Genomic DNA, 24,723 nt, shown 5'->3' on the forward strand with positions numbered 1-24,723 from the left:
TTATGGCAGGGCTTTCCTACAGGCTCCAAACCCACCAATGCTTTCTCAAAAAAGCAAATTCCACTGATTAAGATGCTCAAATGCCAGTACTTTGCCATCAATCTTCCCACTGGTGTTTCAGTTTCTACTTAGGTCATTTTACACAGACCTTTAGCTGTATGCCACACTACCTCCTCCTAAGGCTCTGCAAGTCCTTCCTACTTCCCTCTCTTCCCTAGGGAAATGAGGATGTGCAAGGAGGGAGAAAAACAGTGCTTAGGGGAAAAGAATGGAACAGTATAAGAACCTTCCTTTTTTCTGTGTCTGGGAGGAAACAAGAAGAGTACAAAAAAAGAGCAATGTAATTCCCTTCAGATTTGTCTCCTAGTTCCTATTGCTATCCTACCTTTAAGAATCTCCTTTTGAACAAATTCAATTTCCACTCCAATAACCCGAGATGCCCGCAGCCTGACCAAAAGACCTGAATTTGCACAAAACACTGACATATTTCCTCAAAGAGGAAAAAGTTGCCTATTGCTAGAGAATATTTATAGAGAAGAAAATATCATATAACCTTCAAGTATATGAAGTAAAATGCCATTTTATTACTGCCTTTAAGGAGTAGGTGTCACTTGGTATTACTTGAAATGGCAGTCTTATCACACACTTTAAGTCACAGCTTACCAAGTACAACTCAGGCATTAGAAATCAGAGTAGCTAACTGTCTGTGTCTACTCTGATTACCTTGATTGTCCCTCAGAGTAAAGTTGGGGTTGTTGACTGCCTCTGGAGCCAGACTGTAGTAGAAGTGCTGACCCTCCTGTGGGTCATCCCTATCAATGGCGCTCACTGTCTGGATCAGCTACAGAATATAAGAAAAAAAGTAGAAGTAAGTGTGAAGCAAAATATGTAAAATATGAATAAATAAGCAACGTTATAACATATTTCATATGTATAAATGTAAGCAATTGGAGCATTTGAATAAAATTGTCTTTCAGAGGAAGAGTAGATAAATCGAGAAGAGACCTTTACAGGCATCGCTGTGGTTCCTTTTAAACAAAGGAAGAGATAGTCAGTTTGCTTCAAATAACAGACAGCTTTGTCTCATGCATCCCTATCTTCTGTTGCATGTTTCTTTTTGACTTTTGAGGGCCCAGGGTTTTCAGAATATTCACTGTGCATTAGAGAGCTTGTAAGGAAGCCCATACTTATTTTCAGCTTCATTTTGCAGGTAGAAAAGAACATGAGGTTGATTATTTTACCATTCTTTTAATTTTAAATCAATGAAATTCTTCCCAAGATGTCAGAAAAGAAAGAGAGGAAAGCTAACCATGCAGACACTCTGCATATGTAATAAATAAAACCAAATTAAGGAAACTAAGGCAATGCTAAATCCAGAAAAACATTTGTCATCTCACCTATAGAGGCTTTGTGAATAAGGTCTAACAGCTGAAGCACAATAAGCTTTGCCTGGAAAAACATTCTGACATCTTTTTAGACAAGGAATTCACCTGGATTTTTTATTTGAAAGTTATTTTGGGATTCAAAGGCAAATGACAGACTCATTAAGTCTTATTCTTCACCTTAAAACTAATTTCAGAACTTTTTAAAATGTAGCAATAGAATTTGGCTTTCTCTGTGAAAGGAAGTAGTCCAAATTAGCATGCAGAACAATATGCTCAGAAAGCTTATTATTTAGGACACTCACCCTTCAAAACCAGGAAAAAAATCTAGTCAATAATTTCTATTCCTACATTATTAAGAACCTCTGTAAATTAGTGCAATGAAAACATCCTGTATATGACTGTGAGGACAGATGTCCCAGCAGTGAGTAGCTATTTCATTCTCCTTCATACAGCTGAGACAAGCTTCAAGTGAACACACAGTGATATTACTAGCAAAATTCTTCTTTCACAAATCATGAGAGGTGTATGTATGTGTTTAAACTATACCAGCTAGCTTTGCATTGGGAGACACCAGTCCCCAGCATGGACCCTGGGTAGTGAAGTAAGAAGCCGCCTCTCCACAAACGATCAGCAGCAGTTTTTATGAGGTCTTGTGAGCGTGAGCTCATGTCCATCTTTGACACCAGTGACCTTCCTCTAGGGCTTTGATGGGGTTTTGGAAGGGAGAGGAATAAAGAGGCTTCACAGCTTGCTTGAAGATGCTGGCTCACAGCATGTGAAATGGGAAGTCTTATGTTGTTTTTGACTTTCTGCCATCTCCAGTTCACAGCAGAACATACTGTTTGGCACCTCTTCGAAGCTGATGTTATGTCCAACTCCCGTAAATCCAGGTATGCTTAAGGCTCTTATTTAACAGTAAGACTTGTCTGTCACATGTGGCCTAGGCTAACTCTGTGGCACTTCTCATACCACTTCTCTCTTTGATGCTACTACAGGACACACCAGGTGTTTCCTTGCTGGCATCTGCCCAAGGAAAAGCTTTACTTCAGCTATGAAATGTATGGAGCAATGAGCCTAGATACTACTGTATAAGAAAGAAAGAGATGTAGGATTAAAAACAGAGGTGTTATATATGATGATAATCCCAGTGCAATATGCTTGCCTTTGGAATGAAGCACAACTGGTGCTGAGAGTTCAGATGAAAAGTGTCAGTAGCTGAGCTCTCTTTGCAACACTCACCCCTCCTGACATGCTGTCTCTGTGTAGGACAGCATTCCCTCCCCAACCCCTGGTCTTCCAAGCATTTCTCACCTGCCCTGCTTTGGCATTTTCACAAACAAAAGCTTCATAAAATCTTGCAAACTCTGGTGCATTATCATTCACATCCAGGACTTCCACTGTCACAGAGACGCTGCCCACCTGCGAGGGGTTATCTGGAAGGAGGAGGTGTAACATAAAGAAAGGCAATATATGGGAAGGGGAAATGGCTGCTGCTCACTCTGTTTAAGAGGAAAAGCAGGTTTTTCCCTACTAGCATGCATTAAATGACATTTTCCTATTGGGAATTGTGCTAACTTGGGGACTGTGTGACTCAGAGCGAAGTTGCAAATGCTGCTCTCTGTCTATCCTGGCTTCCCATGTAATCTCATCTTTTAAATACAAATTCTGGAAAAGACTTCAATCTCTTTCAGTCCAATGGAACTAGTTCTATAACAAAAGTTTTAGACAATGCCCTTTAACTTCTTTTTATTGCACTTTGTCTGGGCAATACTATTTGTTGAGCCTCTGTGCTGGTGAATTGAATCAGGAAGGGACTCTTTAAGGACAGATATTATTTAGGGCTTGCTAAAAATGGCAGTTCTCCAGTTCAGATATGCTTTTGCTCAGAATTTATGTTCCTTGAACTCAAAAAATAGTGTCAAATCTTTGATACCTTTTACAGAGGGGTTTAAAAGGTAACAACACATGAAACTGTAAAGAAAAGCTTTCAGTGAAGCTTAAAATTGCAATGAAAATTTTACATTCTCTATGACGTCTTTTGTGATGTTTCTGTCCCACTGGTTCATTAACTTTCTTTGCCAGTAAGTCCATACATCATTTCACATATCTTCACAAATTCAAAACTAAGTGGCCACAGAATAATTTGTTTTCCTTACTCTGTTTTTCTGCCTCAAATCATCTTCCCCTGTCCCTGATTTAATTATAAAATAAAACTCTAATCAGAAAGAAAAAAAATCAAGAGGTTAGAAAAGGTGCAAAAATCCAAAAAATTCTTTAAAATTAGTATTTTCATCTTCTTTTTAGCCATATCACTTTGTGCATTTATCTCCAAATGTATCCCTCTTTATAGCAATACAATAGAGAGTTTTCATACACTCTGGCATTTTCTTAAATGTTCAGTATACTGTGTTCCATAACATGTGTCACATTGTGTCATTGAGATACTACTAAAAACTATATTGTTTTTCTCTAATCCTTCATCTTCTGACATATGCATACATATATCTTGCTGACACCTATCATTGTGGCACATAAATATCTGCACTTACACTCTTAGTAATATTGATCTAACCTTTAACATTAGGAGCTCTATTCACAAGTGCACAACAATGACACTAAATGAAAATATTGTGCTGCACATGTACAGAACAAAACTGACAGAGGATTCACCTAGGATAAACCAAAGGAAAATATGTCTTCATACTGCACTCACCCTCAAGCTGATATGGGGGCAGGTTTTATAGACTCATGAGTACATGGAATTGCAATGGCCTTTGGTGGTTGAAGATAAAACTAGTGTCAAAATAGATGGTGGTGAGATCCTATAATCTCATCAACCCCCCTCACTACTTAAAAGGGCACAGAAAGGCCTTGTGCTGGAACAGCCTACAAATACGAGGCAGAGTCCTTCCATGACTTGGGAAATATTCCCTCTGCTTTTCAAGTCTGTGGATTGCATTTTGGGCAAGTTTCTTGAAACTTTGTTTCTCTCAAGCTGCCCCGTGTCTCTGGCACAGCCTGGATGTGCAGAGAACTCTCTCAGATGTGAGGAATGATGCAACTATTGGCAGCAAGCTCCTAAAAAGCTGCTACCTCTCAGTAGATGAACTGAGACCCTGAGCAAAACTATGTGAACTGAAGAGATTTCAGGTGAAGACTGGGTGATCCTTTTATTTGCTTATATATCCCCAGCTCTTTTATGAAGCTCACATCTGTGAGTATTTCAAACTCAGCTAAATATTTCATATTGACTCTATGAAATGTTGAGCATCTCCTTTTTCTAATAGCCTTGAAAAATACATGGCACAGATGAATCCTGGGCTGAGCTTAACTCATTGTAAAACTCAAAAGCATAACAAGTTCACCATATTTGAAGATCCCAAGGCACTCTGGCCCAAATTATTTATGTAACAAGCAAATGGGAATATGAATTACTTGTTGCTGAACCAGAGGAGATTTCAACTAGTGACTTAGCAGTGTAGAATCATTGCTGCCTACCAGTCCCTGCATTACTCAATCCTCAGATTGGTTTGGTAGCTCTAGCAGCTGTGGAGCCTTTGCAGTGTCTGCTTCAGCTGCCTAGCCCTACTGAAGTGATAGGACTCTGCCAGAAACTTTTAAATAAATCCCTGGAATACTAATGAATTGAAAAAGAAGGACTCTGCATTTAATTCCCATACTCTATGCCTTCCACCACCCTCTGAAAATGAGCACAAAAAATAAATGCAGTATTTGCTTGTTGATGTCAGAAGAGTAATTCCATTAATACAACTTCCTACTCAGTGCATAACAATATATGAACTGACGAATTCAGGTCTCTCAGCCTGCTTTGTCTATTGTATCTCTTTAATCTATGTACAGTCTGCATTATCCTTACTTAGCTCCATGGCCAGCACGGTGATGTTGTGCCAAGAAACGTCCTCCCGGTCAAGAGGTCTTGCAGTCATCAGTGCTCCTGATGTAATGTCGACATAAAAGAACCGTCCCGGATCACTGCTTCTGTCAACTGAGTATCTGCAAGAGGACATATCAAAATATTATGCAACCCTTGTGAAAACTGTGTGTTACAGCCAACAAAGTATCCCAGCAATGAGAATACTTTCAAACACAGCAGATTCACACTCTCTCATAACCCAGTTCTGTGCTCCTTTGAGTTGTATAGGTCCAGAGTGAGATGTTGGAAAAACTAGTTCATGTGGCTAATGGCATTTAATGGGAAGTACTACTTGAATGGAGCTGGAAGACAGGAAGATTTAGCAGAAGCCTCAATGCAAGGCACAGTTTAGCACAAGAACATCTGCTTTACAGAGAATCTGCCAGTGAGGAGTATGATTTCTTTTTCTAAATGAAACAATTATGCCTGTTCCTTAGGCATAATTCAAGACATGATGAAAATGACTTCACATCAGCTCATTCTCTGAGCACCTAGGCTGATGAGGAAGAACTGTTCCCCTCCTTGTACTTTTGTATTCTCTCCGCCTTCAGGGGAATCCACCTGCATCCTGGAGCATCCTACTGATTGAGCTGTGTCAGCACAAGGCGGATGATGAGTAGCTTTCTTACCCAGTCAGGAAAACAACTCCCTCTGTGAGGTTGATTCATTATAATTACTGAACCTGCCTGGCCAATATCATGTCAGGGGTAGTGCTGGGAACAAGCTTCTTGCACTGGTGAGTGGGGGATTGTGGTGGTACCTGCAGGCCAGAAAACCTGGGCAGGGAGGCAGCTGATTGACAGATGTCACTGCTGTACTCTGTCGGTGGGATAGTTTTGCAAGGGTCAGCACCCTTCATATGCATCAGCTTGCTCTTAACAGCAGTTTGTATGGGTTGCCTTCCTAGCTAACTCTCAGCATGGTAAGACAAAAGCCACACATATGCCTAGGTAAATGTCACAGCCTAGAACAGAGCCCAGACTTACTGTGCTTTTTGTTGGTTTTCTCATCAAAGTTGATGGGAATTGAAATCTTTAATCATAACAGATGCTGAACGGGGATAATTCTTCTGAATTTTCTCCTTTCAGCACAAATGCATTCACTGAAACATGCATGCCAGTCTGATCTTTATATAGGGACTTACTAAACTGGGATATAAAATACTGTTGAGATAGGTTGTTGGCAAATTCTTTAACACTCTTTTTCAGAAAAACAAAGAGGAAGAGATGGATGGTTTGCATCCCACTTTTTCCATCTCTTCTTAAATAAAGAGATTTCTCAGGCATTTATTTAGGAAATGAGTGCTCCTGTACTTTGCTATAATAATTATACTTGTATGAGGGCTATAAAAAGAATTTCTGACATTTCAAGGCCAATGAGTATCTGAAATTGAATAGGTCCTTGTGATTAGTGGTGTGGAATTAATCACTGGTGTCAAGAGGCACAAGTGGAGTCTTTTTCTGAATTCTCCACCTAAGTTCTCTTGTTAATAGTGCCTACTCCTGCACACTTGTTTTCCCTGTACTATTTAGATAATATTCCTGAATAACTTGACAACAATCATGGCATATTTCCAGACATCAGAGTTTCACAGCATTGGAGCCAGGTACTGGATGCTGGGAAGAGGAGGATTTGAGAGTTTCGCTGTATTGAATGAGGCCTTCTGAAATAAGTCCTGAGTTCTCAATACTTGAAAAAATGGCCAGGTCACAGTTTTAATTTCAGATGGATTTCAGCTTGTGCAGCAAAATATGGATGTGGAATTATTGTTTTTCTATCTTGCCTTACCATGTGCAAAGTGAATGTAGAACAAGTCTAAAACATTGCCGATCTGGTACTGCACAGAGTTGGCATGGATGGAGGAGACCACAGGAGAGGCAAGGAGAACTAATTATTTACATCTGCATTTTAGATAGCATTACAAATGGTATTAATTTTTTTCTCCCTGTTTCCTTTACCTCAATCATTTACATTTGTAAGTAAAAGGTGTGGGGGAAAAGGAGGGGAGGAATGAGGAAAGAAAAGGAAATGAAAAGGCAGAAGGATTGGGAGAAAAGGGGAAGAAAATTGTCAAGGAACAGAGTTACAGAAGAGTGTGTGCATATTTACAATCTTTTTTTTTAATGGATCTTTGGTGATGCATTCTGGGCTTTGTAGAGTGTTGTTTCATCAAGTTTCATCAAGTCACTGTCAAGTTCTGAAGAAAACTAAGGAAAACCTCATTTAAAATAACAATGTACAATTTTACCCTCTGACAGTCCTCAGAATTATTCTTATACTACTTTAGGCAGATTAGCACAAAGCTGTTTGCATTGCAGTGTTTGGATAATGCTAGAAGTAACCAGCAAAATAGGATGCGAGTAGAAAAAAAGTTTAGGGTAATGAAATTGTGATGGAGACAGTATAATATTTACTGAGGAATTTGAGACAATGTCATGAGAAGTATGATAACCTTACAATATAGGCAGAAAAGACAGGTATATTAAGGTACCAGGGATGAAAAAAATAATCAGAACAGCAGCACAGAAAGCAGTATCATTAAGATGAACAGGCTTTATGTCTGCTCAGATCTCCTGGCTGAAGCCCACATAATTGCTCATCACTTTCTTCAAAAACTCCTAATACTCAATGTTTCAACTCCCTCCCCTTTTTCCCAGAACTGTGCCTGAACCTCAGAATCTCAGAATCTTAGAAGCTGGACTGACGCAAGGTTAGGCAAACAGCAAGTCAACACCCAAAACTTATCTCAGATGAGAGAAGCAGCCAATCTGCTGGGATAATCAATGTGAGTCACTAGGAGCTTCTTCAGGTTGTGGAAACTAGTATGGGGGTTGGCCTCAGAGAAGAACAGTCTCCTCTGATAAATGGGGCTGCCAGCGGCTGCCAGCCACTATGGGAAAAGTGCTGTGATCACACAAATCTGCTCCTTCTGAGTTGCAGCTATGAATCTCCCATGGCTGTAAGTACACCTTTACCTTTCTTATGGGAGTATCTAGCTCTGCAGCTTTGACCAGACACCAGATAATTCCGGAGTTCCTGAATATTTATTAGCATGTATTCAATCTACCCCAAAAGTAGCTCTGTATTTGAGTTGTTGACAAAGGCAGGCTTTGAAACAGAAGAGGGAAAAAGGAGAAGCAAGTTGATTACCTTCTCATCAGTATGGCAGCAGCAAGTTCTCAGTGATGCTCCCAGGTCTTGTTTGAGCAAATGCATGAGAGTCTGCCATTTTTTAATCTATGCTATCAGGACATGCCTGACCAGCTCATTGCTAGGCTAGATGCTGACCTTCTCCATACCACAGAAAAGGGTAAGCTCCTGCACTGCTTTGACATTCTCCTCAGTGTGTGAGGTTTGGTTTGACTAAAGCCACTGATGAGTACTACTGGCTAAAAGGACAGAGTCCCACCTGTGCTGTTTCAGTCCCATCACTGCCTCACCAACCAGACGCACCAGGGAGCACTCACGGGGGCACACACAAAGAGAAGACAGACCTGATGGAGTTGTTGGTTACATCTGGGTCCTTGGCAGAAATCATCTGTATAGTGGTTCCAATCTCCACATCTTCGGGCACTTCCACAAAGTAGATGCTGGGCTCGAACACAGGAGGTTCATCTACATCCTCCACACTGATGTAGACGGTGGTGGTGTCACGGAAGGGACCCAGGTTCAGGAACCGCATTTCCAGGTGGGGGTTGGCACCTTCTACTTTCAAGGTGTAGCTTTTCTTGCTTTCAAAACTTAAAGGCTGAGAAGAAAAATATATCTAGCATTAGGCACACTGAGCTATATGATTTAGGCCACATAATTTTAATTTTCAGTTGTAAAATATGCCTTCTAATATAAGTATGCTTCAGGTTCTAAAATAAACCTTGACCATGGTTTTTAATGATAAGGCAACAAAGGCAAATATTTGCAGGTGAAGACAAAGCATTAAATGACAGTAGTGATAGAACTGGCACTGTATACTTTTGATTTCACAGTTGAACTGAAAAAGCCAGGAGAAATATTTGCGGGTCACTTCAAAACACATATTCTTTCATTCCTTTTGCTAGAATGAAAATAAAAGCAGCCACATCACTAGTGCACTGTGATTCACACAGACTGTTTCATGCCACTCTGATGAAAATACAGGCAGAAACAGACATTATGGGAGTTCCTGAAAATAACGTAAGGATGTGAAAAGCCAGTTCCTCAAAAACAGCTCCAGTGGCAGGAACAAGGATGCTCACACAGAAGGTGGACTTCCCAATTAACATCCCCTTTTTCTGACCTGACAAGACCATAATCTTGTGTCCAGAGAGTGCTGCCAAGTGATAAAGTCCTCCAGTATGAGCAGTCGCTCTTGTAAGATCTTGTTTGAGTTTTTATCGTAGTTCACCCTCCAGAAGTGAGATTTTTCACCTCTTTTCAGTATGTATCCTAAACACAGGTTCACAGTCCAGGTATCATGAGTGCTAGGATTTGAATCTCCTCCCAGCCTAGAGAACAGTTTAATTTCAAAGCATTTCAAGGCATCCCTGATGTCTTCCTGTGGGCGCTCTTCCACTTTGTATAAAATATGAAATACTCAAGTATTATTGAATCAGGGAATGGGAATGGCTTTTCTCTTTCCCTTTGCCTTTCCCCTTTTCCTTTATAGTGGATAAAGGGGACCAGCTTCCTCTGTAGTAATCTCATGAATTTTATTTCCTATCTAGATAAAACCACGTATTTGCAAAACATTGATATAGACGTGTGCTGATTTAAAGGTAAACCAGCAGGAGAAGTAAACCCAACACAAAACAGATTAGAAATCAGAGTTACAATTTAATAAAAACACTACAATAAATGCAATAATACAAAGAGATACTGGTTTTAACCCACAAACCCCAAAAGTATAACTCAGCACCCTGAGGCACAAATAGAAAGGTGTTCATTAGCCTCTGTGTTGAGACCCCCGCTGTGGTCCCCCTGAGTCCAAAGTAAAAGGAAGGGAAAAAACCTGTTGGTGGAGATGATGGTCACGGTCTGGTCGAGAGTGGTGTTTGCAGTCCTGTCGAGGTTCTGGTCCTCCTCTGGATCTGACAAATGGTACCAGAAGTCCCCAAACCCTCAGATTATATACTCTTCTGGTTCAGGTGGGAACACCCAGTACCTCCCCCGGGGTGGGGAGTTCCACAACGGGTTATCTGACTCTGAGTCATGAGATATTTTTGGAATCGTTGATGGCCCATTAGTAGACATGACCCTTCAGGCTGGGTGTGAAGGTGCTAATGACTCACTGAGGGAAGTTATCACAGTTCCCATCTAACAGGCTTCTTTAACACCCAGCTTGTAGCCTGAGGGGTCAGGTGTGCCCTGGGCAGCTACCGCAAAGGGTTCACCGTTAACAGTTCATGAGAAATGACAGAGGGTGGAGAATATACACAGCTTTGGTCACACCCCCATAGTGATAAACTGGTCCTGGCTGCTGAACCAGGACAAGACATAATTAATGCTGACAATGAACTGCTCAATAAATAAATTTTTCATCTCCTTCCCCTCCTCTTTTCACAGATCTCTGAAAAAAATAAGGTGTCTCCAAAACCTGCTTAGAACTAAATGGAGAATTCCATATATAATACACAATTTATCAGTCTTGGTAAAAATAACTAAAATGATTTGACAAATCAGAATGACAGTATGGATGGATTGGTTCAAAATACAAAAAAATTTTCACCAGATGAAGTACAGCTTATAGAGGTCACAGTCACAGTTCCCAAGTTGCAGTCAAAAGTTACAAGGAATCGCATCACGGTTAAATGGTCACAACCCTTTACTTTTATAATTTGGGGAGTTTTAATCACAGAAACACAGGTTCTGCTGAGCTGGAAGGGACCCACAAGGTTCATTGAGTCCAACCCTTAGCCCTCCCCCAACAGGACATCCCCAAGAGTCACACCATGTGCTTGAGAGTGTTGTCCAAATGCTTCTTGAATTCTGTCAGGATTGATGCTGTGACCACTTCCCTGGGGAACCTGTTTCAGTGCCCAATCACCATCTGGGTGAAGAATCTCTTTCTAATATCCCACCTAAACCTCTCCTGACACAGCTTCAGGCCATTCCACGGGTCCTGCCACTGGTCACTGAATTCCCTAATCTTGCATAGATCCCCAGCAAGACAAACTTTGTACCAGGAAAGACATGACTAATCTCCAGGTCACCAGGTGGGTCTTACTCCTTTTTGTTATATGAATCGCTTTCAAAAAGAGTGGCTTTATTTATACATAGGGATTTGACCATGCACAGCCTCAGTTCACTCAGAGGACAATAAAATGTCTGCTCTTCCCATTCAACACCTTTGCTTTTCCTGTTCAGGTCTTTCTTTTTAAAGATTGACCACCAGACTGAGGCAAGGAGCTGGGCAGGAAAACAGAAAAGAAGGAGGATGCCAAAGCAACTGGAAGTCAAAGGTGCAAGGATCATTGCTGTAGCAGTAAAGTCCTCCTTGGCCAGTTACAACCCATTTCTTTTCCGCCATTCTCAATGATGCAATTGGCCAATTTTGCAGCCATGAGGTATGCCTTAGTTTAAGCAAGATCAGCTGAATTTTCCCATGCCCAGGCATGGCAGGAGTATGTACTATGGGCCTCAAAATGCCCCCTGAATTCAGCTATGTCTTCAGTACTTGTCTATTGCCAGAACAGCTTCTTTCTTCAAAAGGAGAAACACTGCAGGGACATACTGTTATGGTGATGCCATGAGAGACTCCAAAAACAGGACTCTGAGCCAAGCTAGTGTGGGATAAGATAAAAAGTGAAAGTCCTTTAATATCAGGCTGAGGGCCCACAGGAATACATATCGATGTGCATGTGCCCAAGCTCTAATTTCCATGACTTTTATAATATGATCCATCCAATCATTACTTTACACATCTTCAGTTTAACCTTTTTTCCCGCCCTGGTCCCACCCCCTTAGGATTTGAATCTGGGGTCGGTGAGACCTCCTCTTCATCAGTCTTCCTGTTCCTCAGTACACATAGGGCTCTTGGAGGTTTTCCAGTGTTTTTAGACCCAAGGTTGTTGGCTTATGTTTATGTCTCATTCTGCAGGCCTTCTGATAGTCTTCAGTTTTCTGCCTTGAAAAGTTTAAACAACTAAAAGAACTTGAGCTACTGATAAATGGCAGAGGTTGGCATGTATAAACATTGAACTTAAGCTGTTAGAAATACTAGCACACTAAATCTACATTTTACTACAGTTACAAATACTTCTAAAATCTATAAAAATGAAAAAATCAAAAAATCAAAAACCTCTTCAGTATCAGTCCCCCCCATTAGAAATGGACAAAACTCAAAAATTTTGTCTAGTTTCTACTACTTAAGCTTAGCATTACACTAAATGATAAACAAAAACTATAGCATTAAGTCTTACAGCTACCTATTATGCAAAACACTAATGATAAACATAACTAAACAGTTGGTTTAGGTTCAGTAACCATGAAGCAGGTTTGTGGAGACATTTTCAAGAGTTGCCTGATTTAGAATTTTGGTTTGCTGTTGAATTGCAGCCACATCTTTATTGATTTTTTAGTTTGGTTTATGCAAAATCAGCAACTAGTGTTGATGACTTTACACACACCTCTCTGTGAGGCTAGTTAGAAATTGAAGGCCATTTGATTTGTAGTACCACGTGAGACAAACTATGGCCTTTTTCTTGTGAAGCTGCAATAGCATCTGAGGTCTGATTTTGGATGATTTCAATGACAGCTGAGATGTTAACAATTGCTTTTCTCATCATCAATTGCTGGTATTTGAATACAAATCCAGCAGTTAGTTTTGTGAAGGATTTTAGATATATTTTGGACTGGGGTCACATGCAAGTTTTGATTCCAAATTTCAGCTAAATTCATAATGCAGATTTAACAATCATTTTGGTGTTTTGACTAAAGCTAAATGCAACTGCAAATTCCAGTTTCAAACTTAATTTATGGTTAGTAGCAATGCAAACAATACACAAAAAGTAATTTAGGAAAAGAGTAATAGTCTCTGTTGGTTGCCCTTTTTCTAGGGGCAGAGGACTTCTGTCCTGTAGTAAGTCCAGGAAACCTGCTATGCAAAGAAAACAGTCTATTTTGTTGCTTAGGATGACATCAGGTTGTTAATCTTCTAAGTGGTCTTGGAGTGTGAATCACAGAGGTACAGTGCTGGTCTTTGACTATGTTGTAGTTAGTTGAAAGTACTTGAGATGACTCAGTGTCATATCTTCTAACAGTTCTTAGTCTGGGACAGGAATGTCCAATTTTATGGGCTTCTGCAGTTTCTGCGAAGTAAAAGAAAATCTAGACTATTTAATAATTATGCAAACCAAATTACTCTTATGTGAATATGAAGAATCAATAAAAGTGTTGTCTTTCTGCCTTAGCTGTAGGCAAGGCTTAAGTACATAAGGGGTCTCTTATGTCTCTAGTATTTCTTGACGAATTTTGCTTATTTAAGTTTTAGGATTGTGCAATTTTGCAAATCTCAGGCAATTATCAAAGGAATCTTGAATTTCAGAGTTTTTGCATTTTGACAATACAAAAAGCAGATTCAGCTTTTATAATATGAAGGGGTTGACTGCTAGGCACAAATTCATGGGCCAATCAGGAGCTTTCCACAGGCAAGGTGTGTCTGGAGTTTTTGCATCACCAAACATCTTGGCACTACCAATTGCTCCATAGCTAGGTGTAGGCCTAAATTCAGGCTTTAGATTTCAGAGTAGGCCTGAGACTATCAGATGACTTGAGCTGGGCTGGGCTAACTGACAGCTGACTAGTACTGGCCAATGGTCTTCCATACCATATTCCAACATCATTTCAAAATATAAAAGCCGGTGTAGGAGGGGTTTCTCAGTTCCCATCATGGCTACAGTTCTGAGAGGATGTGCTGCTGCTGTGGTGGGCCTTGGCTGCTGCCCACCGCTACTTCAAATTTTGTTTTAGTTCAGGGAAGTAGAAGCATTTTATTGTTATTTTCTCTCTTTTGCCTTGCTGGGTGTCTTTTAGAGTGCTTTATGAAACTAGAGTAATTAAATCTGGTTTTGGTGGGAAGTAGAAAATTGTTTTTATATCTATCTTGTGTAAGTGTGTGTTATAGTTTTCTTCTCATTTTCTCTTTTCTGTATAAATATATATAATTAATTTAAGTTTAAATTTGTTTTCAGTTTCCAGGGTTTTTTCTTTCTCTCTTTTTTTGGCAGGGGGAGGGAGTTTTGACTCTGTATTGGGTATTTGGCATTTTGCCAGTTTAACCCAAGACACATACAAAAGGTCATGCTTTCATAGTAAAATTACCCATGCTGGCATCCTGCATAGGAATGACTGATTAAAGACTGGGGTTCTTGAAATTATGAAACTGAAATTCACTCAGCATTTAGTACATGGGAGTGAGGAATGAAAACTGGGATGGGAACTGGTTTCTTGTTCTGGGGACATAGAATCTGGCCTTGATGGAGATGCTGCACAGTGAGTGATACCGTACAAAGTGTGCAATCTGTGGCAGCAGGTACAAACCGATGATCTGAAACTTGTTCCTGTGGCTCTTAGTTTTTCCTGGGACATCAGTGACTACTGTAGGCATAGCACACTTGTTAGGAAGGATTTGCTGAGATCTGCAAACATAATACTCATTACTGCAGAGTCATTATGGTATATCAGTTGCATATTTATGTGTTGTAAAAATAGCAGTAAGATAATTCACAGGATCAAGCAACAGTATGTGACAAGGAATGTGCAATGCAAAGGTGCCTAAACATATACTAAGAAAGAGGTCATTATATTTAATGGTTTCCCATGGGAAGACAACTGCATGAGAAACATTGCATGTACACTAAAAAGCTAAGTTATTAAAGGAGCAGTTAAATCAGACACGCTTAATAGCTATAAAACCCAACTACATTATGAAAACACATAATCACCCAGAATGATAAAGTTAGAAAAATGAGAAAAATCAAACAAGTGTGCATGACCATCACACTTTTGATGCTCCTGTTTGCCTTGGACTTCTTTATTGTCAAATATGGCTTTCCTTTCTGTTTCTCTCCTGTGTCATTTCCTCAACACCAGTGGCCCTCTCACCAAATTTGTCTCCCATTGTAGGGAAATGCTAAAATGGACCTCAAGGAAAGCAGCACTGGAAAAGCACCTGGAACCTGAGAAGTTGTATACATATGAGAGATTTGTTGTTGAATTTTTAAAATTATGCAGTTTTACTTGTACTGGGTTTTTAGTTACAAAGCTTTGAGTCACCTCTCCCTGCTTGTTATCACTTCCCTGCTGGGTTGTCTCCACCCCTAACCCTGTGTTGTGTCCCCTTGTCTCCTGTTCTCCCCTGTGTTTTCAGGAGGCTTTTTGTTCTCCAAGTGAGTCATCATCAAGGAGCTTGTTAAACATGACATTGTTTCTTCCCAGGCCAGGCGAGCCCCCACCTTGGGGGACCCCTGGGATTGGGATGGTCCCAGACCCGCACTGCTGCAGCGGGAGCCGAACGTCCCAGGCAGCTATTGTTTCTCTGTGGGCTAACGCAGCCCCACAAGGAACCCAGGCAGCCCCTGCCAGTCTGAGCAGGGGTGGCATGGCTATGGCTGCTGCCCACTTCCGCCCCTATCCTAATCCTACTGGCTCCACCTGAACCCAAACCATGGATTTCTCTTGGGTGTTAGTCCCTTTGCTTTCCTATATGCTAGCTGAGCACCTAAGGCACTTCCCCTTCTGGAGTTCTTACCCAATTCAGTCCCAGCTCTAGCACCTTCCCCCTCGGGAACATACAAAAGCTTCATGTATTTCGCAATAAAGATCTTTCACTTCTCATCCTCCAGATTGTAAACATCTCTCTCAGCGCTCCCTCGGCTCCGGAGGCAAGCGGGAGCCATTTTCCCCTCCTCCCAACGCTGCATATCCCATGGATGCATCCAAACCTCTTTCCAATATTTGTCCCATGGGGAGGGCAAGCAGGCTACCTCATCTTGTGAACTGAGCATGTGGCAAAACACAGCCAAAAGCAGAAGCAACCCATGGAAACCACTTCTTGTCCTTGTCCTCCTTCCCCTAGTGCTGAGACAGTCACAGAGAAGTGCACCATGCAAGGGGGGATTTAGCAAGAGCCGCCGTGAGAAAGCGATTGATCAGGCAATGTCAGGGGAGAAAGGAAGGGCAGGGCAGGGCAGGGCAGGGCTCTCCTGGCTGCAGTGCTGTGTGGGTAGCCCACTAGTCTGCCGTGTGAAAGGGAACACAGGGAGAAGAGGGAGGTATCTATAAGCATCAGTCTCATAGGTAGGGAGCTTGGAAGGATATGTAACTCTTCAGGAGGTGCTCAGCATCTTGTGGGATTAGTAGGCTGAGATAAGTAGCCATGAGACCATAAGCAGAGGTCTTAGGAGTAAATTCTGGCTTTCTGATGCCCATGATAGAAGTGGTAGTTATTCTGTTTGGGAAATACGTCAAGAAAAACTAAACAGAGAGTTTTGCTTTCTTTTAAATAAGATTTCATTCTGGGTTTAGAAATTCTCTCTCTCCCCTCTCACCCCATTTTGACATCCTTTTCTATCCACACCAGTTGAATATTTCTATTCTTTCTTGAGGGGCTCCAAAGGACAGCTTTCCCAGTGTTTGGCTGTTGATAATCACAGCATTACATAAAGCTACCAGCATATTTCAAATGTTACAAACATTTATGTACAGTAGGTGGATTGAGCAGCATGTACCTGATGCCAATATATACCTGGTATGATTGATACTGTAAATTTTATAATTCCTCCTGATATACATGAACATCTAGCAAAACTGTATTCATATAACAAAAGTCAAGCCTATTGATAAATTTACTCCAAAGAAACTAATTTTTTCATCAATACATGAGTGAAAAATTACATTAGAGTTTGCATTCAACATTTATTTAATTGCAGAAAACATGCTTAACTTCAGGGACTAGTATGCATAAACAAGAGCTGGGGAAACGTGACTATAAATACATGCTTAAATGCTTTGCCATAGGGCATAGAGGCATGCAAGGTCAAATCTCTCCCATGTATTGTTCCATTTCAGCGCACAATTTAATCCCAAGCTATTTAAATGGAAACTATAATTCCTTATTAGTACACTAGATATGTTTAGGCAGAAATATGGTTACAATTTCATAACCTAGAAACACTTGAACTTCTAACAATTATGTAATATTGTAGAATAAATATTCTATAGCAGGGAGCCTCAGCAAAATACTTGATGCCTTCCTGCACAGCCTGCAGTACAGAGTAGTAGCAGTTTCACAGCTGCCATTTTAGAGATGGCTTCTTCTGGCCTAATTAGCATTTATGGATATTCAAGCAGCAATTAAAAAAACCCTGCTGCCTGACTTTTATTGGTTTATAAATAATTCTAAGGCATGCTTTATTATTGTTTGTGGAACACCAGAGTGAAAAATATGTACAGTTGAAATGCAAATATTGATCTAATTTCTTGGATTGTAGGATAATTAAGCTACAGAGAATATTTAAATAGATAAATAGTGAATGAGAGCATTCCTTCAGGAGGAAAAGACATGTTCATGCTAATGCTATCCCCACCTTATAAAAGCTGCTCCTAGGAACTCAGTCTGCTTTCATATTTTAGCAATAAATGTTAAAGAAATTGCAGTTTATAGTAGGAAAGTGGGAATATTCCATACACAAAATGTAACCAGCACTGTTAGCCATATAAATTACTTTAAAAAGGAAACTTTTCTACCTTTCTCACAGTTATGATGCCCACTTTGTAATTAGGATCAGTGTTAATATCAAAGACATCCAGTCCATCTCCATCCACAAGGCTGTATTTCATCTCTGCATTAATGCCTTCATCCAGGTCTGTAGCAACCACACGGCCCACAGTGGAGCTGATGGGAGCGGACTCCAGCACACTCATCTGATAATGCTCTGGTACAATCAGCAGAGAGAGAGAGGAGAAAAAAGCTGTGAAAAGGAAATAAAACTGCCCAGCAATGCAAAGATTCGATCAGGGCACGCCTGCAGAGACTCTGTAGTATCTTTCCCAAAGCTGCTACAGCAGTAGGATTTCCTTTAAAAAGCTGAATTCAGTCCAGCTGAATTTCCTGGGAAAGTTCTATTTATGTGTTTGTTATATCAACAGGTTTGTTGAACAGGTTCTTTTCAAAACAGCTATACATCTGAAAATAAGAACCTCAACTAGAAAAACAGGGCAATTAACACCAGGCTGTTGCAGCCGAGATACAAAGCAAGATATGAAACAGATTTAATAGGACAGGTATCTTTTATTAGATCAGATTGTACAGCAGGAATAAACACAAGTTTTGAGCACCACAAATCTTTTCTCAAGTTTCTACAAGCTTCTTTTCAGCCCTGAATAAAGCTCAGGATCCTGCCTATGTCTTTCAAATTTACCAGTTACTCTATTAAAATTTACTGCATCTCCCCACAAATACTGTCTTGAACTCATTTACTGCATTGCTAAATTACTTAGCAGTGAGCTTGGGGAAAGACTGATCTACTATTTTAAAAGTGTATGTTGAACATAAAAATGTTGTATCTAAAATACTTCTCTGCCACTATACCTTATTTTCAAACCTTCCTTGATGCACTCTCTTTGTTGACTCCACCAACTACTGAGCTTCACAAGGCAGAGTAACACCAAGGATGGGGTTTGATCTATTTTCATTTTTCTTAAGAGTTTGATATCACTTACAATTAATGCCACTTTCAAAATACCATTGGCAATGGTGTGCTCAATAAATTTCTCTGACAGAAGAAGAAAAGTAGAAGTTGAGTCTTCTTGTTGATCTCAGAGGAACACTGATTTATCAGTGCAATGTACAGAAACAGATGGAGGAGAAGAATAGCAACAAAAAGAATTGCAAGAGTTTTTATTTCTCTGAGATGAGAAAAATGGCAAAACCAAAATGGCTTGAGATATCGATTTGCAACACTAAAAGGATAATCTTTCCTCAAAAAACCCACAAACTAAATCCCTCAAAATATTTAGTTCAATAAACAGTTTATTTAACAGTAATATGTATGGCTAGGCTTTTGCAAATGAAGATTTGGGAAGGGCTCTACCCACATGGGTGTGTTCTTCTAGCCTGCACAGTTAACTTTTTTTAGGTGAGGCAACGAGTGCATGAAACTGGCCCCACCCTTTAACTCCTAAGTTTCATCTTCCAGGGGCATGTGAGCTTGGACGGTTGACAGTGAAGTCCTCAGGACTAGAACCTACAGCCCACGGTATTCCCAGGAGGTCTCCCATCCAAGTACTAACCGGGGCTGACCCTGCTTAGCTTCCGAGGTCTGACAGGATCGGATATCAGGGAGGCATTTAACTGCCTTTAACAGTAATATAGTATTATGTAAATAAATGTAATTTTAAAAATCTTAAAAACAAAGACCAAAATATTGCAAATCTTGTTCGAAGTTCACTTTTATAAACACAAAGTAGTATTTTTGGTAAGAGTGGAGTTGCATATTTTTGCATTCCATTAACTGTGGCTGTTATATATCTTAGGGTTTAATTGTAAAATGCCAAGTTATAGATGAACCTTTCCTGGAAAGCAGCCTGTATGACAACCCACTCCACACTGGCAGCACAGCTACCAGACACTCTCCTGCTGTGACCTGGCTGGAGTGTTGAATGAATTATCTTTCAACTTCCAGCAGTGCCACATGTCCCTGATTTGACAGACATCCTTCTGGGGATAGGATGAAAAGACAATCAGGGCAGCAATTAGTAGCCAAAGGCAATGGACATGATCACTCTGAACACAAAAGTTCTCCTTCCTTCCTTTTTCTATAATTTTCCCACCCTTAAAAAAAGAAGTATTTTTTGATAATCTTGGAGATCAGAAACTTTTGATCCATTTTGACATTTTTTTGAAGGAGAGTTTTGAATCAATCTGAAATTCTACCTTTCTCTGATTGCCACTATCCTGAGTTTGAAAATGTCTGTCATGAGAGCAAACAGCAGACATAAAACTCAGCCACCCCTTTTTGCCCATTCTGGCACAGTGGGTACTCACTCTGTGGAAATCTGGGTGGATTGTCATTGACATCAGAGAGGGTGATGTTGACTGTGGTTGTTCCAGCTAATCCTCCCAGCTGTCCACCCATATCCTTGGCCTGGATAATCACTTCATAGTATTCTTTTGCTTCTCTGTCCATGTTCATTAGAGCTGTTCTAATTAAGCCTGAGATTGGAAGTGGAAAGGGGTTTGGGAAACAAAAGAACATGGCAGTTAAAGAGTATGCAAAGAAAGTGAAGGGCTCTTGCTCCTGCATCCTATTCCCTATGTCAAGAATGGGACCAGGCTCTGCATTCAGTCTCAGCTTTTCTGGCAGAGTAAAACCCACCCAAGTGGAATCTAGGTTAACAGAAGGTGTGAATTTTAAAGAAGCCCAGTTAAAATTCATCAGCTGTGGGGCAGGCTGTCTGTTCAAAATTAAAATGTTGCCTTCCCAGGAAAAGCTTTTCAGTAATAGTGTGCTACATCGAATTAAGGTCCTGCTCGGGGTAACTATCTCCCCACAAAAGCAGGATGTGTTGTGCTTCGTTGAAAGACACATCAATACGAGTTTTCCAGCGTCCCAAGACACACAGAGTGTCTGGAGGCCACCTGACATGAGCCCGTGAGCTTTGCTCGTGTCTTTCGGGACTCGGGCTAGGGCTACGACACCAGAATGTCTCGCTGTCTCGGGTCGCCTGCGCCCGCTCCGGAAGGCTCACCCTGCTCCTGGCACACTGCCGAGCGTCCCTTTCCTTCGGGGTAACACTACTGCAAGAGGACATGAGGTGGCAGCAACACTTCTCTTACGGAGGCTGCGAGGAGCCGGCCCAGGCAGTGCTGCCTGTGCCGCGGACTGCCGCGCGGTCTTCCCGGTGCGCGTCTCAGGGCCGTTCGTCCCCCGGTCCTCCCAGCGCCACCCATTCCTCACGCCTCCAGCACCTTCGGCGTGACCGCCCGATAGTTCTCGAGCAGGACAGCGGCAATAGCCGATGGTGCAGCCCGGGGATGCGCTGTCAGAGGACACTTCCCAGGGCACCAAAGGCCCTTGCTAGCCACACACTGGGGATGCCCTTCTGGGAGGAGGCAAATATGTGGCAACCACAGGTACCATCCCAATTCACACGGCTCAACACGCAGAACTTGCACAGCAGGACACTATTAACTTCAGTGATCTGCATTCAGTATCTATTTTTAGCAGAAAGACAATGTTGTGTGGGTTTAATAAAAAAGCTGTAAAAAGATACTGCTTTGGCAATTATCACTGTGTGTTGAGCAATTATCACTGTGTGTTGATGGGAAGAAATAGTGACCTATACTGAACAACTTGCAGTGTGCTATTTTAGTCTTGCTGCATGGAGTCCTTCAGAGGCCCCTCCTACAAAGCTGACTCCTTGTGAAATGCTGTAGCTCCTCAACTCCCATGGATATAAATAAGATATGAAAATGCTTAGCATTTTGGGAAGTATTTTCTCCATATAGGAACACTTTGTAGGGAATTTCCACTCTAGGCTTGTCATTAATAACAGAACTTAGGCTTGACCTAAAAAAAAGACATCAGGGCCTAAAAGCCAGGCTCTGCCATGCCTATCTTTGGGGGTTCTGGTCCCTAGAGAAGGGCCAGTCCAGGCCACCAGGACTCAGAGACAGACCAGGGACCCAGAGGAGCAACAGTGCAGAGCAGGGAATGTGTGGTGCTGCCGCGCACAACCAGCCAGCAAAGAAATGCTAAGAATGGTGGTGAACTTTAGTAAAACTTTCCTTAGGGCTACAGAAAAGGCTATGGGGGAAAGGTTCAGACACTCAGATCTTCCATAATAAATGTGCTGGCACCATTTCTTTCACTAAACTGAGTGTGGTTTGTGCTCTTAAAAAAGGAGTGATGTCCTTTCTTTTCTATAACAGCTAGATGATTTCTTGAAAAGTGGGAGACACAGATGCCTTTGCCTATTTTTTTTTTATCTTCTCGGGCAATATGTTTGTGGTCAGGCTGTAAAAATATTCTGGAAAAAGGGAGGAGGAGGCTCTCAGCTTTCCTTTGAAGTTGTGCTTTCACACAGACAATTGTTCAGCATCTGGAAGGTCAGTGACAGAATAGGAACCAAGAGGTTGTGTTGGGAGGTAAATGGTAAGGACCCCAAATGCTTCTAGAAGAGGAGTGTACTGAAATGAGTTGTCCACTGTTGAGTGTTTTAACCACTATCAATATAAAGGAGCTGTTGATAGTTTATGCTCTAGCTCTGTTTTAGAAGAACATCAGAACTGCAATTGTACTTTGTGGGTTACCAAATCCCTCAGGTAGTTTGGCACAGTCGAGGCCGATTACAACCCTGTGCTTGTGATGGGGAAATGGTTTCTGACTCACAAAAATGATTAACCTAAATGGGAGTCCTGTTGGCCACTGAAACAGCTAAAGGCTCAGCCATCTCTGAACCTGTCCAGAGACACAGGTCCAAGTGATAGGGAAAGTAGTAAGTGGAGAAAAAGACCTTTTTTATTGGCTTAAATACCAATAGAGTACATGATTTTGGACTTAAAGGCCCATCTTCTATCTAAGTTGCACCTTAGTGGTTAAATCTGTACTGGATCTGACTCTGATAGCTGCTTTTTTGTCTTAGAAATCATTCAGTGCTCAGCAGATCTATGATTACACCCTTATTTGTCTGTGATTGATAACCTGATTACAAAAGGAACATTACTGTTTTATTTATATTGTAAATATAAATAAAGCTGAGGAAATAACATGCTACATACAAGTTTGGCGAGAGCACCTACTCTGTAAAACTGCTAACTTTCAGAAGTAGATTATTCAGTATTTTTTCTATGTTGTTCCCTAGGGCCCAGCAGTGACTATTGTCTCATGAGTTCCTGACCTTAGCGCTACAGATGCCCTTTAGGAACTGTCAAAATCAGTTAGATTCCTCTTTTGAATATAAACCTTGGATATATACTGAAAACAGAGAGAGAAAGAGAAAGCAAGCAAAACAGAGAGGGTGTCCTATAGATAAATGAAAGGTTATTAATAAGAACACCCTTAGGTAAAACTGCTCCAAATAACAGCATCATTTAGCTTGCACTTTTCAGTCCTGGTTGGCTTACATTTTTTGTCCAGTAAGTCTTGTTATCAACTAGATCTGTGGAAGACATTTTGCAATGATAGAAGCCAGCAAGAGTATGTACAGCACCAAACCCGCCCAGATCCTGAGCTGCAGAATACAGTCATTCAAAGAAATATATCACTGGAAAAAGCATATTCTTCCTCTGGAACTCACTACCACAGCCTTACTTTAGCCCTCACACAGTGCTGCTCTTAGCTCCAAGTTATGGAAATTTATTTCTCCTGAGTATAGTGATGATGCATTGCCCTTTCTTCCTGCTTGCAACTTTTTCTTTTGGTTGTCACACTGACTCATTCCCTGATGAAATAACATACCTGTCCGAGAGTCCACAGAGAAATATGGCTGTCCTTGGAGAATACTGTATACTACTCTTGCACTGTTCCCATAGGTTGGGTCATCAGCATCTGTTGCTGTCACTTGGATAACAGAGGTGCCTGACAAAAAAACCATCAAGATAAGATCTTGTGGGATAAAGAGCTGGCATGAAAAGTACATAGGTCAAAGTAAATTGAAATGTCTAACAAGAGCTTTCCCATACCGAATTTCTTCATTTGATGCTCATAGTGTGTCTATAAGAAGATATAAAAGTGTAAGTACTCTTTGGAGCATAGTTACAGAATCACTGTTCTAACAGCACTTTGCTATGGTTTGCAGAGGAAGGATAGTTATATACTGCTTGCTTGTTTTCCCCTTTTCTGGATTTTAAATTTTATTTAAAAGTAACTCAAATAAGTTCCACATCTGTGCTGACATAAATCATGAACTGTTATAGAAGGCCCATAGATGCTGTATGTTGACTAAGGGATGGAAATTGTACACAAATAGTGAGCATGAAGGGTTGTAGCTCTCAGATAATCTCTCTGTGGGACTGCAGTTTACATTGCATGACCTAAAGATTATACACTGTTTAAATGCTTTTTGAAACTCACACAGAGGCATATGTATTTCTTTCTTCACTTGGTTTTCAAGGTCTGCTTCCTCTGAAGCTAGTAATGGCTTGCAGGTGATGTAATTTATCAAGAACAAGGAGAAGGTGAGGCACGACTGAAATACATGTGAGTTTTGACTTCTTAAAATTTCAGACAATGCTTTTATGAATGTATCTATGGTTCTACGTAATGTTTTGTGTTAGAAACAAACCCAGTGTTACTAGATAAGCACTAGAAAATAAATCTGAATTCAAGCTAGCCATTACCATGAAGAAACATTATTTCTGACTGTAGCTTTTGTATTTGATGCTTCTGTCTAGCTTTATGTCAATGTAATATTGAAGAATGAGAAGTT

General features: G+C 40.8%; 1 protein-coding gene across 1 annotated transcript in view; it reads right to left on the minus strand.

Moving 5' to 3' along the window:
* CDH20 (cadherin 20) overlaps positions 1 to 24,723 on the minus strand; it is a 143,281-nt gene that overhangs the window by 12,184 nt on the left and 106,374 nt on the right. Inside the window, exons 4-10 of the mRNA XM_071552992.1 lie at positions 23,754 to 23,873; positions 20,339 to 20,506; positions 18,040 to 18,227; positions 8,814 to 9,067; positions 5,263 to 5,399; positions 2,697 to 2,818; positions 724 to 841 (exon numbers count right to left, since the gene is read on the minus strand). Of these exons, the coding sequence (XP_071409093.1) occupies positions 724 to 841; positions 2,697 to 2,818; positions 5,263 to 5,399; positions 8,814 to 9,067; positions 18,040 to 18,227; positions 20,339 to 20,506; positions 23,754 to 23,873 (1,107 nt within the window). The remainder of the gene's footprint in view (positions 1 to 723; positions 842 to 2,696; positions 2,819 to 5,262; positions 5,400 to 8,813; positions 9,068 to 18,039; positions 18,228 to 20,338; positions 20,507 to 23,753; positions 23,874 to 24,723) is intronic.

This window comes from Pithys albifrons, chromosome 4 (genome assembly GCF_047495875.1).
Source record: "Pithys albifrons albifrons isolate INPA30051 chromosome 4, PitAlb_v1, whole genome shotgun sequence".
Classification (NCBI taxonomy): Eukaryota; Metazoa; Chordata; class Aves; order Passeriformes; family Thamnophilidae; genus Pithys; species Pithys albifrons.